General features: G+C 37.7%; 1 protein-coding gene across 4 annotated transcripts; it reads right to left on the minus strand.

Annotated features, from left to right (window-relative positions):
• Positions 1–1952: 1952 nt before the first annotated feature.
• On the minus strand, positions 1953–13165 carry LOC128682985 (uncharacterized). Of its 4 annotated transcripts, none has more exons than XM_053768083.1 (14): positions 13089–13165; positions 10929–10994; positions 10303–10456; positions 8609–8775; positions 8150–8263; positions 7634–7834; positions 7051–7205; positions 6488–6632; positions 6013–6164; positions 5339–5552; positions 4854–5069; positions 4250–4411; positions 3757–3848; positions 1953–2191 (listed from the first exon to the last, which is right to left on the minus strand). In XM_053768083.1, exons 2-14 carry the CDS (start codon positions 10984–10986, stop codon positions 2087–2089), a joined length of 1935 nt encoding a protein of 644 aa, XP_053624058.1. In that variant the 5' UTR covers positions 10987–10994; positions 13089–13165; the 3' UTR covers positions 1953–2086. The 4 variants fall into 4 exon arrangements, with proteins under 4 accessions (XP_053624058.1, XP_053624057.1, XP_053624056.1 ...); XM_053768082.1 differs by having other exon boundaries at positions 4250–4414; XM_053768081.1 differs by having other exon boundaries at positions 7039–7205.
• Between the last annotated feature and the right edge of the window lie 733 nt (positions 13166–13898).

Here is a 13898-nt window from a genome sequence, read left to right on the forward strand (position 1 = left end):
AGTACCTACGTACTTTTTATCCCGAAATTCCCAGGGAGCGGAGCTCCGGGGCGCAGAGTATTATTTATTATCCCGAAATTCCCAAGGCAGGGAAGCCCCGGGGAACGGCTAGTAAGAAATAATAAAAAGTTGAGCATTTCGCCAGCATTTCCTATATTAAGCTTCTTCAGCGGGAATTTTGAAAACTTCAAATAGACCCGGTTGTTTTGAGAATAAGTATAGTATATTTATTATGAACAAGATCCGGATCTAACAAAGGTATTCATAAAAAGTCATTATAATATGAATATGTATGTACGATTTTAACAATATTTTCACTTCCTGATTCGATTATTGGGAGACATCGAACAAACAAATCGATATCAAACAGGCTCGGTCGCGCTTCACCACGCAGCCACATCAAAATCAGACTTAACATTTTCTACACTTTGTATAGCTCTATATTACTAACGCGTGATAGTATGAAACTTGAAATTGTATCTTATATTGTTGCTTTTAAGTTCGAAAATAACTTAACGCTATAATTTCACTTTTGTTTTCAATTGAGTCGAAGTAATTACGTTGAGAGTAACGGTTAGGAATTGATCAATTTTACGACCAGTGGTAAATCGACGACCCAATGACAATGTACCTAGCAATGAACTTTATGTAGCGATACTTTGGATCAATTTGCAATGTTTTTCAGTAGTATGATGTTCTGTTGAATGTACAATGTTTGTGCCGTAATACAAGTTACTAATATGGTTAACCTGGCTTTGGCCTGCGGTTTTGTTCGAGGTGCTAAATAGCCTATCAATCATCATAATATCTGAGTTATTATAACTAATATACATATATAGCTTATTAAATACGTATTGCAATTTGTATCTAATTACATTAGCATATTCAAACAAAGAATCAGTTCAGTTTTATAATTGATATTAATATATTACATGAAGATACAGATAAATAAACCTAAGAAGTAACTACCTGTGTATACACAGGCGTTAATTAGGATTAGTAAAGTATAAAATGGACATTTCTAATAATGAACGGATTAAACAATCTATAGTTACATAAGAATTTTGTTTCTCATTTATCTTAACTATTATGAAGTACAATTGTGTCCAGACATAAAATACATTTGTAAACGATGAAGAAAATATAAATGGGATGTGTCTATTGTTTGAAATATATCTTACACAATATACTTAGAATATAACTATACGTTCAATTTACTATTAAAAATTTAGTGTTAAGTATATTTATCAAATTATTATACAGGGTCTTATACAAAATACCTCTAAGGTCTATGAAGTTGGTATCATAAGAAAAAATATTATTATAAATATAAAAAAATGGTAAACATTGAATATTAGGGATGTCGACGACCGTGCGAAGTGGACATGAAAAAGTAGGAAAGTGGACTCTGGGCTCCTACGCTCGACGGCTGAGGAAGACCCTAGGAATAAGCAGGGATGAGAAATTATAAATATAGAATAACGCTTGGTCTACAAAGATGAAGATAAAGGCACATTCACATAGACTTATAATCATATCTTACTTCTGTGCCACGCGTCTTTCCTTACATCGTATTCCTCACGGCTGAACGTTGTCGACAAATGGAATGAAACATACACAACTACCTTCTCGGCAATATTAATGGAGTGGTAATTGCATTCTCCATTTCACAAACTACTTACATAATTTTATCAACTAAGTACAATTGATAAACATATTTACATTAATATTATATCAATCGCATTAAAAAATGCATGTTTTTATTAAAATTACATATTTCTTTTCATATAAGTACTTAAGTAAATTATGTAGAAAAAAAAATATATTCGTAGTTAGTTAAAAGAGTATAAATCAATCATGACTAAGTAGTTTGACTAGAAAATTTTGTTGATAAATTGAATAAGTTGTCTCTAACGCTCAATTTGTATTTTATACAAATTGAGCGTTAGAGACAACTTTTTCCAATGTCGATTCGTAGATAATTTTACGTTCTTTTTGAGTTACTGGATTAATTTACTAGTATGTGGTCACTAGTTGACAACGAATAGTATTTTGAAGATGCATGCGTGGTGGACGATTTATCAAGTTACACATAGTAGGAGTGTTGGGTGGCAGGGCAGGACTCCGGGGCCGGCGCGTGCGCACAGCCGACCAGCACGCGGCAGGACGGCACGGGAGACGCTGAGTATTGCTGGAATAATATTAATTTATGAAATTATTTAATATATGTTGCTCGGGGCTTCGCTCTCGTGGGAATTTTGAGATAAAATATAAGCTTTAGCTATCTTGCATAATGTACCTTTATAATGGTGAAAGAATTTTTGAAATCGGTTCGGTAGTTTCAGAGATTACCCGCCTCAAACATACAAACTCATAAACACTTATCTCTTTATAATAATTGTATAGTTTTGAATGTAATAATTTCGAATTCTGTTTTAGAATAATCAGAATATAATTTAGAATACATTTTCAAACTAGCTATTTAGCTAGTTTGAAAATTTATGAGAAATTACAATATAAAATTAGACGTGAAAAAGTGCATGTGAATGTCTAATTCTAAAAATTCTGATTGATTTGTTGCTAAACTATCGCCTAATGAGAATAACCTCCTGTTGATAACGTTTCCCTTAATTGACTTTTACAATCACGTGAGAGGAAAATCTCTGTACATTCTCTTTCAGTATGGAAGCTATAGAATCAATATGACTACTCCCAAAACTATATAATGCTGGGACTGATCCGAATAACAAGTAGAACTCAAATCAAATGTCTTTATTGTGGTGAACATGACTTATATTTCCTCCTTTAACCTTCCATCTTGCAAATTAAAGATTAAAATCATACATTATCTCTTTTCATCTCATTACTCGCATAGTGTGTAAGCGATACCGTATATCAGACGCGCAGAATCGAGTTGCTTTCTCTGCAATTTGGACCCAAAACCCACTTGGTAGTGTAATTACCCCGCAAGTTACAATCGGCATGCGCGTGCGTAGGTCACACACCAGTGCTCAGCTAACTTGTTTATCCCGTATAATGGTTTAGTAATTAATAGGCACTTAATAGCAGGAAAATAATCTATTAATAGGCACACCTAGAACTTTAAGCGGCGATTTAGTGGTGTTCGACGAGTATTAATTACTCTTATATGTATTACTAAGCTTTTGCCCACAACTTCGTATGTGAGTAAAAATCCGTTTCCCGTGGGAATTTCAGGAAATCTCTTCTTAGTGCTTCACTACACTGTCCTAGGAACCTACACACCAAATTTCAGCTTTCTACGTAGTTTCGGCTATGCGTTGTCTGTAAGTCAGTCAGTCACTCAGTAACGCAAGAGTTTTATATAATATAGATGGGTATATCAATCTAACACATGTGTGATAGTTTATATCGACATTTTGATACCGGTGAAGGATAATATCGTAAGGAAACCTGCACTCTTGTTAGGATAAATGCTTAAAACAATAGCTTAGTTTATCCAAATGAAAAATGTATTACATTCTACTATTAAAATGTAATAGATAACTTTCTCTCTTATCTTATGTCAAAAAGCAAAAGTATTGTGCGGGTTTGCGTTTGTTTGTGTCTCATTGTGTCCGACAACGTCTTAAGTACCTAAGTAAACACGTGGTATAGAATGTAGATGCGATAAATTATGATCCGGATAGATCATATCAGTGTTATGCAGCTGGTTACACCATGGACTACACTGATATTTTATTTGTTTGAGTGATGAAGACAGGATACGATACATACATTCTGACAGGCAGCCAGCTGGTTAACCGTAATGTTAGTGGTGCCCAGCACTCGCTCCTCTCTCGCGAAGTCGGGCTCACGGTGGAACGAACCTGCAAGAAATCCATGCTATTTACACATAGCAAACTAATATTATATAATGCGAAAATATATCTGTCTGTCTGTTCCGCTTTCATGGCTAAATCACTGGACCGATTTTGATGAAATTTTGTATGACATGTAGTTAAAGACCCTCGTTCAAACATGACTACAATGAGGGAATCATGTCTGTTACGCTTTCACAGTGAAATTCACGTGGGCGAAGCCGCGGGCAAATGCATGTTTATCACATTGTCACCTCTTTTGCTCGACTGCAAGGAGTCTTTTCATATTTTCACACCAAGCATCGTCCCACTTTATGCGGAGTCGCCACAACTGTCATCCTCCTCCACTTCTCCCTGTCTGATGTTAACCGATCTGATACATCTACTACTCGCAAATATACGTTACATACCATCAGACCTCGGCACCAGGTCGGGGTTCTCAACGTTCTCTCTCCTGGCCTTCAGGGCTCGGATGCAGAGAGCTGTGGCCGCCACGGCAGCTGCCACGGCCAGCGACCCGGCCGCCGCTTCCAGCCAGCGCGTCCACGGCCGGGGGGGCGTGTCTTCCGTCACTACTAGAAGTTTGTTTGTTTGTTTCGTTATTGCACGAACAAAACACATACAGAAAAAGCAGTAAAATAAAGAAAGATGTATTTATTATTTACCAATTTTTTTTACAAATTCTGGCGATAGGTAACACTGTTTAAATGAGTTTCTTTTGGCAATTCTTCTCAGCAGTGGTCGTTTCTATGTCGTTTGGAAATGCCAGTAGTTTGTGGATTTTTAATATATCTATGCCTGTGAAAGTCTAATTTCTGAATAAATGATTTCGTTTGACTTTTAGAGGACAGACATTAATTAGAACGATAGCATCCGTTAAATGACTATTTAATTTATTAGTTTGTATACTTACCACTAGATGGCTGTAAGTAGTGTAAAAGTATTGTCAAATGATTTTAGTATTTAACAAAATCTAACTAGCAATAAACCACTTGAAATGAAAAAGAAAAACACCTGAAGCAACCAAAGGTTTCAGCGTATGCAGATGTATGGTGTTGAGCTCACTGCGTCCCCGGGCGTTACTCGCGTAGGCCACGGCCGTCAGGTTCCTGTCCTCGTCGACATCGGGCAGCTGGAAGTGTCCGGCTGTGTCGGACACATTGTATACCACTGCGCCGTCAGCGGACACGACCTCCAGGTGGATGATCTGGTGCCGACCGCCGTCCCATCCTTTAGAACAATCAACGAATTAAGTAAAAAATATTGCTGTTTTTTCTTGTCTTGTTGGCAATGTATGTTTCTTTCATCTGAGCGTTTAAAAACCCGGTATTTTCGTCAGGCATTGAATGTACAGTATGCGCTTTCCTACTTTTCACGACCTTTGGCGGCACCATTGGCACGCATGACATCCTTGACGTCATAAAGACAGCAGTTGGAATGGGCAATATTTGTCTAACATATTATTTAAGCTGAATAAATAACTTCGAATGATTTTTTACCTTTTTTGCACTGCACCCTGAGTGTGTCAGGGTAGGCTCTCAGCACCACGCAGTCCGGAGGCTGGGGTGGGCCGCCGGGGGCGAGGGTGTAGGAGCAGGGGCGCTTCTGTTCGCCGAACGGGTTGGTAGCCCTGCAGAGCAGCGCGCCCACGTCCCCGGCCCGCGGTAGCCAGGTCAGAGTCGACGAGTAGCGGTGTTCGTGGCCAGCTACTTTCTGGACAATTATAACAAATGTCACTTCTTCGTATGGCACCGGTAAGGTGATGAATAATAATTTTGAGGTGTCGCCAATGATGGAAACAAAATTATAATAAATTATATTACGCCCAGGCATCCTAGGACAACGATAAGGACAATGGGGTGATCCTAGAATAGGATCACCCCATTGTCCTCCTATTCCCACGGAATGACGTTGACGGCTGACAAAAGGCTGCCTGAAGTTACGCTTGAGAAGTACAGTACGAAGTAAATTTTTAACATCAATAAGTGATGTATAATATATCATCCTAAGAATTCTAATTCGATGTCAGCAGGCGGCTAGTAGTAAAATCACAGGATCTTCAGTTTCATTTTACGCACGACCCGTGTTTCATCGGAACATCAAATACAACAAAAAAAACAAGCGTACACGAGAAAGATTACCAAGAATCGCTCTCGCACGTTAAGTTACGCACCTTGACGCTCGTGTACAGAGTCCTGGAGTCGGCGAAGGTCCAGCTGAACTGCAGCGGTTCAGGCGCGGCGTCCACCACACACGTCACAGTCTCCGCCTCACGCTGGACCACTCCGAGGGTCTCCTCGCGTCTCGTGAGGCAGATGGGCCGGTCTATATGAGGAGCAGTTCACCTTATTAATCTTTTGCAGGCCTCGAACGACCTAAGTAAGTAATTATTCTAATTTACGCAATTAACCCGTCGAGTGCAGAGCTAAGAAAGACAATTGCTCGTATAATAAAGCCTGTAAAGCATTCTTTGTTGTGGCAACAACCGTGGAGACCGACAGTCTTCAAACATGAAAAAAAAACTGGTAGAAATTTTAAATGGTACAAATGGTATTTAACTTGGCAGTTATTCTTTTTGGACTACAAAGTTTGGCCCCAAAATCTTATTAGAGAACTAAAGAAGACGATTTAGAGAAATTAGTACTTACATCCAACATTAAGGGTCACTTTGTCTTCGAAGATAACGTTGTCAAAGTGAGAGTTGTGCGCGCGGCAGACTAGAGAATGCTTGGAGTCCCTGAGAGACGGCGCCAGCGTCAGGGACGACACTGTGTAGTTACCGTCATGGAACTCCTGACAAAAATGAACAAGAATCATCAGTTGTGACTGATGTCTATTAGTGGGTTATTAGTCCGTTTGTTTCTACTATTGTTCTTTCTATTAAATTATAAACGTATTGTATATATATACGTGTTTGTTTCTTTTTTTTTTCTTGCAAAACTTTTGAACGGATATCGATGAAAGATATCTGTAACACAGACCCTGCCTGCGTCGGTCTTCAGATTCTCCGAATTTACGCACCTACAGTCGACTGCATGTCAAGTTACAATTGATGGATCTTTATGCCGCGGTACTAGGGACGAAGTTGCTATGAATTTGGGTAGCTTGATCTGCTGTCGACCTTGCATCTAGTGCGTAATTGTTTTCACCTCCCCCTTCTCGCAACAATGAAGGAATACAACTAAGACTCGGTACATACGTAGAGGAATACCTTATGAGCGCTGGGCCGTAGCAGGGTGTCTCCGAGATGCCAGGAGATGGTCGGGGGAGGCACGCAGCCCACCACCACGCAGTCCACCACCCGGGGCTGCCCCGCTTCGAAGTCCAAGTTGTTGTTCAGACGGATTTCAACCTTTTGTGGCGGTACTGTAATTATGTGTAAGTATACTGAGGCGTGTGGTTCCGCCTTAGAATAGGACCACTCCATATCTTCCTGTGGATGCCGTATGCAGCGACTAAGGGACATATAGGCCTGCCTTTCCTAGGAAGCTGATAGGGATAACAATAGTTTTCCCCAAAGAGGGTTGACGTAAGGGAGGCGGCTGGTTGTAAAACCACAGTCAAATCTACAAAATTTTAACGTTATTTTGTCATTACAGCCCCGAACGAAACTGGGTACATCGGAGTTGAGAGAGAGACAGCGAAATTATACTTGTGAAAGTTCATGTCGTCCGATCAATCGAACTAAGGAAGTTGGGCCACGTGGTCAGACCGAATTTTACATGAAAAAATGTATTTAAAGGTCTACTTTCTTAAATTAATGCTTTGACTTGGAGAATTCTGACGATACGTACGGTACATCTTGACGACGACGCTGGCGCTCAAGGGCTCCGTGACGTCAGCATTTTGCGCGAGACACTCATAGTGCGCGTCCAGTTCGGCGCGGCTGACATTGAGCACGCGCACCTCCGCGCGCAGCACGCCCGCATGCGCAGAGTGAGCGCGCTCGATCACCTCGTTGTTCCGTCGCCAGTATACTAACGTGTCGGGTTGCTCTGTACGTGTAATATAAAACAGTTTTTTTACGTTTGTTCAAGTAGAAAATCCTGGAATATCGCAAATACTAGCCCAAAATAGGTGATTCGCTGATTGGTAAGTATCAGTTAGTGGTCCAATAACATTTGGTCCACTAATTGTGGCCCCGTCAAGCTGGCTAAAACAAGGTGCAGGCCGATCTCAAATAGTTACCTACATCTAGGTGGAAAATTACGGATTAAGGAAAATGGCGTAATTTTAATGGTACAAGCCATGGATTTAGTAAGTACCTCGTAGAACAGTACGTACTAATTCCATGGTACAAGCATACATACCATCGTCAACTTCACAAACAAGGGTGAAATCGGAGCCAAGGCTGAGGGGTCCAAAGTATGCTCGCTTTATTTCCTCTCCTCTTTCATCGTAGATCCTGGGAGTCCCGGGAGAATCTGGAAAATTTGCATTAAAAACTTTTTTAAATAGGCAAAATAATATTTAATTCTCAAGTGGTACTTATGTATTAACATCCGCGAGAGTATACACAATATATAAATATTACGTTATGATAATGGATCAAACGAAAATAAGTGGGATTTTATGATTTAATCCTTACATATTATAAAACAAAGTCCTCTGCCGCGTCTGTCTGTATGTCGCGATAAACTCAAAAACGACGGCACGGATTTTCACCAAAAGATTGTGTGGTTCCTGAGGAAGGTTGTATAATATATTATGTACCCGAGCGAAGCCGGGACGGGCCGCTAGTACCAAATAAAGGGAGTTGAAAAACGTACCAACTAATCTGACGTCAATGACGTAGTCCACTGAGGGCGACGCCTGGTAGTGTACGCGACATCTATAGACGCCGCCGTCCTCCTCCCCCACTCGTTTGAGTAACAGCGACGTGTCATCGCGGCATGACGCACCGTCACAGGTCGTGAACTGGTCGTGATTTATTGACCTGAAAGAAATTGTTTAACTTTCATACTTGAAGCAAGTTGCGCCCGGTCCCGGTTTTTTTTCTATTTGTTAATTTAAAGGGCATAAGTACCGAATGTCGGAACCAAGATCCCATACCCTGTTCTCCGGCGCGTGTTGTCTATGGATGCAACTAGAAGTTGACAATATGAGATCATGGAATCAGTAGGTAATACGTAGTACCTACCTATTCTACCTATACCTATCATAACCTGTTTTGATATACCTTTTGACTATGTACATTATGTACTTTTATATATTATTAGAAAAAATAAGAAACAATAATGGTAAGCCGATCTGGCATGATAGGGACCAACACTGTTCAAATTAGTTTCTTTCGGCATTTCTTCTCAGCAGTGGTCGTTCCGAAATGCCAGTAGTTATTTATTTATATATTTATATATCACTAGTTCAGTCCATCATCACTTACTGCATCCCAGTGTGGGGCGGTGCTTTAAAAACTCGTTTCCTGGAAGTTGAACGAGCACAAAGAATGCTTTTAAAAGTTATATATTTAAAAATATATATTTTCCCGACCGATATTTAACTTGTAAACTATTATCTATTAGGAAACTATACATTCTCCAACTAATACTCGGTAAGCATAAATCCATACCCTATAAACCTGACATCATAGTGAGAAGAAGAAGACACGTTGTCGCTGACATTCCACATACAAATACAAAATTTGCACGGGTGCAGCATAACTCTCGTGCTTCTCTTTTATATAATAAAATAAATCGACCACTATACATATGTAACAACTACTGTGAGTGCAAATCTATGTTAAAAACGTGGTTAACAAATCTAACCTATGATGAACTGGAGACGTTTATTAGTTAATATTTATTCCGTAATGTATTTCATTTGTAACTAGCTTAACTTTTAAGCTACCTACTCCACAATTATAATTAAATTTTTCTTTTCTGTAATTAAGTCAACAACAATACTTTAATAAGTTATTTGGTAACTTTCACCAAGCGATAAGAAGAGCGGAGCTTCCTGTCACATGCATTTTTTGCTTAGGACGCCCCAACTACTTATATTTAATGTATAAATTTGTTTTTTTTTTTTAATGTATGGCTTTACTCAGGGAGTATTAGCCAAAGACAAGTTTGGTGAATAAAGCGCAGGAAACTATCTATATAAATTTGTTACCCAATAAAAACTTTATTATTATTATTTTTTTAACATACGCCTTGTTGCTTGATCTGAGGCTGTTATTCCATTATACTTGTTTGGCTGTCAACCATTTTACTTTTAAAAAATGACAATTTGATTTCTAAAATCTACACGAGTGCTATAGAACAATACCCATGGGGAATGATTTGGGGAACATTAACAAATAGTAATGACACTACCAGTTGTGCATAACAGAGTATAACGAAAACTTGGACTTTTTCATACACGTAAGAATTTTAGTTCACAATAATACACTACATCGACACGTAAGTAGATATACTGGGAGGTAATCCATCAATCACGAATAGAAATATGTTTGAAATCTCACCGTCTCTCAGTATCGTCGTTAGGAAACCTGTAGAGAAAGTCCCGATCGTTCTTCAACCACAACACGTAAGAATCCGGCCCGTCCAGGAACACTCTGCCTTGCCCGCAAGGCAGCCGTGCGTCTCGCCCGCGCACAGCTCGCAACACTACCATCTCTGTTGAAATAATTTTACAAATTTCTTTACGTTTAAATTGTACAGATAACTACCCAAATTCTATGCAAACTCGCCGTTTTTACCGCGCCATAGAGGTTCATGCAGGGTAAAACTTAATGTGCTGCTGACTGTGCTTTTTTAATCACGCGGTTTAAGTTAACCTTAAAACTAGTTCAAAACTCTAATATTTAAATTATAATTATAATCTAATATAAAAATTACCGGGTCACAGTTTTATTTACCACACTCCACCGAAACGGTAAGATCCATTTCGATGGAATTTTATATGTATATGTCTGAGAATAGGTTGATTTATATTTTTTATATGTACCAAAGTGGTGAGGGTGGTCCACACGAGCGAAACCAATGCGGAACGCTACTTATATATACATATGCGTATCTATTATTTATGAAGAAAATATACCTACTTATCATGTGTAAAAAAATGTTTAGATACTATTTCCTTACGTACCTGTGTCTATTGTGGATATGTATTTTAAGGAGAATAATATAACTACGATAACCAACATCTTGTGCTCTGTAACAAAGGCAATGCGTAATTGTTTAATCATTGCGAAATAAGTATTGTGACTTTAGACGGCATTAGCATTTTTTAGTAAATAGTAAATAAATAAACATTAGGACAAATTGAGCTAGCTCCAAAGTAAGTTCAAGACTTGTGTTATGGGTTCTAACTCAACGATCCATATTTTACAACAGATATATATTGGTTGGCCCGGGTCAATCAGAAAAAGATAATTTTCCATTATGACCCGACCGGGGATCGAACCCGAGACCAATATATTAAAACAATAGGATATTTACTGAAATGTTAACAACAAGAACAGATAAGTGGACCAGTGAAAATTTGATTCTTTCATGCATAAGATACCAAATGACTCGTCAAAATTGATAAAATCTGATTTAAGAAAAAGCCGTGCTTCACAATGAGTAAAGAAGGCTGGCAGCATCGCCAGGATATTTTTGGACGGAAATAATTTGCAAAGTAAAATTAATCTAAGTATTAAAAATAAGGGTTAGGCTATATCGCTATTCTATTCTTGGCTTATTGGCATTCTCGGCCTTGTAAAATATTATTGTTATATAATGTTGATTATACCTGTGTAATTTACATATGTATATGATTTTCGTGTAATTAAACTATACTTAAATATATTACTTAAAAAAAAACAAAGTTTTGTAAAAAAAAAGCCAGTCGTCAGGTCGTGAGCAACCAAACAAATGCACTTTCTTAATCATGACATTCAGATCATGAGTCATAAACACAAACCAACCCTATCTACGACCATAAATCGAGCGACCAGTATACTTCGACCTCCACATTGCAAAAGCACGCGTGTTCGCTAATCTAATTAGTGAGGACAACCCAAGGGTCACAGGTCAGGTAACACTGGGTGCCAAGGAGTGCATTTAAACACGCGACCGCCCCTTGGTGACTCACGGGGTGATAGGAACAACCGATTTTAATGAACACAATTTCAATCAAGTTTTTTTTTGTTGTAAACACAGGGGCACAGTGGGTTCCAATCATAAACTATTATATATGATAGTCAATATGAAAATCGTCAGTAAATACTATAATTGTGAGCTTTTCAAAAATAACCAAGTATTTGTTTATTTGACAAAAATATTGTAAAGAAAACGAATTACATAGGTACACTTAAATTATTTTGAAGAAACCAAAACCTAGAAAGTTAATGTCTCAGTTACTCTTATAACTGATCCACGGGTGTATATGGAGTGGTCCTATTCTAGGGCGGAACCACACGCCACAGAAGTATTCTCAATATGCTTCGTCAAAATGTTCACGCAAATTAATCTAGCAAAAGTCTGTCTGTTATTAGTGAATGGATACATATTTGAAAAATCCATTCAAGCACACGATTCAGTATCTAACTGGTAGGTAGATAACACGTAAATACATTATAAAAGTTGACAAACATAAGGCGAGCGCATGCACTAATTTTGTATGAAATTATACACAAATATAAAGTTTGTTATGACTTTTTCCTTGAAGTGTTCCGTTGTTTCCTCATAATTAATCAAAAAAAATCGCAAATGCAACCTAATACTGATAGCACAAAAACCCTTGTGTGACAAAATCGCATCTCCAAAGTAGTTAAATATTATTTACACGCAACTATTGGGATGCGGTTCTGTTCGGTCAACAAATCTATTAGCCGAAAATAATAAAATTACGACAATTAAAAAATAGCTAAATAAATTAAAATTAATATACTCGCATGAGCTAAATTGTATTTAATTCTATAAATTGTATTTTATTCAATAAGCTGGATGTATCTTGAGATTTCACCAATATAGGTACTTTTAAAAACTTCATTTTTTACATCAATTTAATTGTATCGCTTAACTGTCATTATCTATTTCTATTTTTTTTTAATATTTTGGTAACTTGAACTTAAAACTATTTTAAAACATTTCAAATTTTATGTTTTAATTTAAATGGAAGACACATTTTGACAAAATAAATATTATATGAATTATTTTTTTAGGAAAATAAAATATATATAAGTAGGAGAAAAACACAAAAAGACACCAAAAAAAAAACTTAGTTTTCGCCAAAACAAATTAGTAATTAAAAAATTTTTACCTGTTTTAAATTGGGTAGTTGTGGTCAATTGTGAAATAGTTTGTATAAAATAGGAGTCCCACGTCCACTCAATAACGCGCCCCACTTTAATATGAAGTAAGTTTTTACCTTCTGTATGGTACCAGGTATTGCACTGCAGAGTACAGGGGACAGCTTAATGTGGATCCTGTTTAATATTTTTCGTTTTCAACTTCGCATCAGATAATTAGCAGGTTCGTTATATTAAAAATGATGACCACACTCACCTAAGTGATCAGATAAACGAAACTTTTCTAGAAATTCGAGGAAGCCCGTATTATAATAACAAGTAAGTATAGGTAGGTACCACAGACCATTTAACGTAGGTACCTACTTGTGTTTCGTGCCTTTACTTTTAGTTACGTTAAAAGTTATGAAACTGCTTAATGTTACCTTTGTTTTGTACCTTTTTAGCGTATTGTATTTGAGATTTATATTGTACATTATTATGCCATAAATAGTATTGTAAAGATACGGAGACAGACCGATATAAATCTGTGCATATAGAAGATATATCTAGAAGTGCGAACTAGCTCTTTCTATACAGGCAGCTGAGGCGTGGAAAAATGTTTGGCCACCTTGTACGACATGATAATCTCATTAAAACATAATAGAAGGTAAAATAAAAGCGAAAAGATGAAAAGAAAAGCCAAGAAGGACTTATTTGGACCAAATAACGTCGTACAGGGAGGTCTAAACGACAGCTGAGGACTCAGGATAGCGAGAGATGGAAATATCTCCACCGACTAGAAGGATGCTCTTAAATTTTGAATCTATGAAACTTGTGAAAAT

This window comes from Plodia interpunctella, chromosome Z (genome assembly GCF_027563975.2).
Source record: "Plodia interpunctella isolate USDA-ARS_2022_Savannah chromosome Z, ilPloInte3.2, whole genome shotgun sequence".
NCBI classification, from domain to species: Eukaryota; Metazoa; Arthropoda; class Insecta; order Lepidoptera; family Pyralidae; genus Plodia; species Plodia interpunctella.

What these genes read in the sequence shown, in the direction of transcription:
- LOC128682985 (XM_053768080.1), bottom strand. Translation starts at nt 10,986, where the DNA reads ATGTTGGTTATCGTAGTTATATTATTCTCCTTAAAATACATATCCACA. An exon ending in CTCATAAGGTATTCCTCTAC is followed by an intron (nt 6,633 to 7,038) that starts GTATGTACCGAG and finishes CATTTTTGTCAG; the next exon opens with GAGTTCCATGACGGTAACTA. An exon ending in CAGGGTGCAGTGCAAAAAAG is followed by an intron (nt 5,070 to 5,338) that starts GTAAAAAATCAT and finishes ATTGTTCTAAAG; the next exon opens with GATGGGACGGCGGTCGGCAC.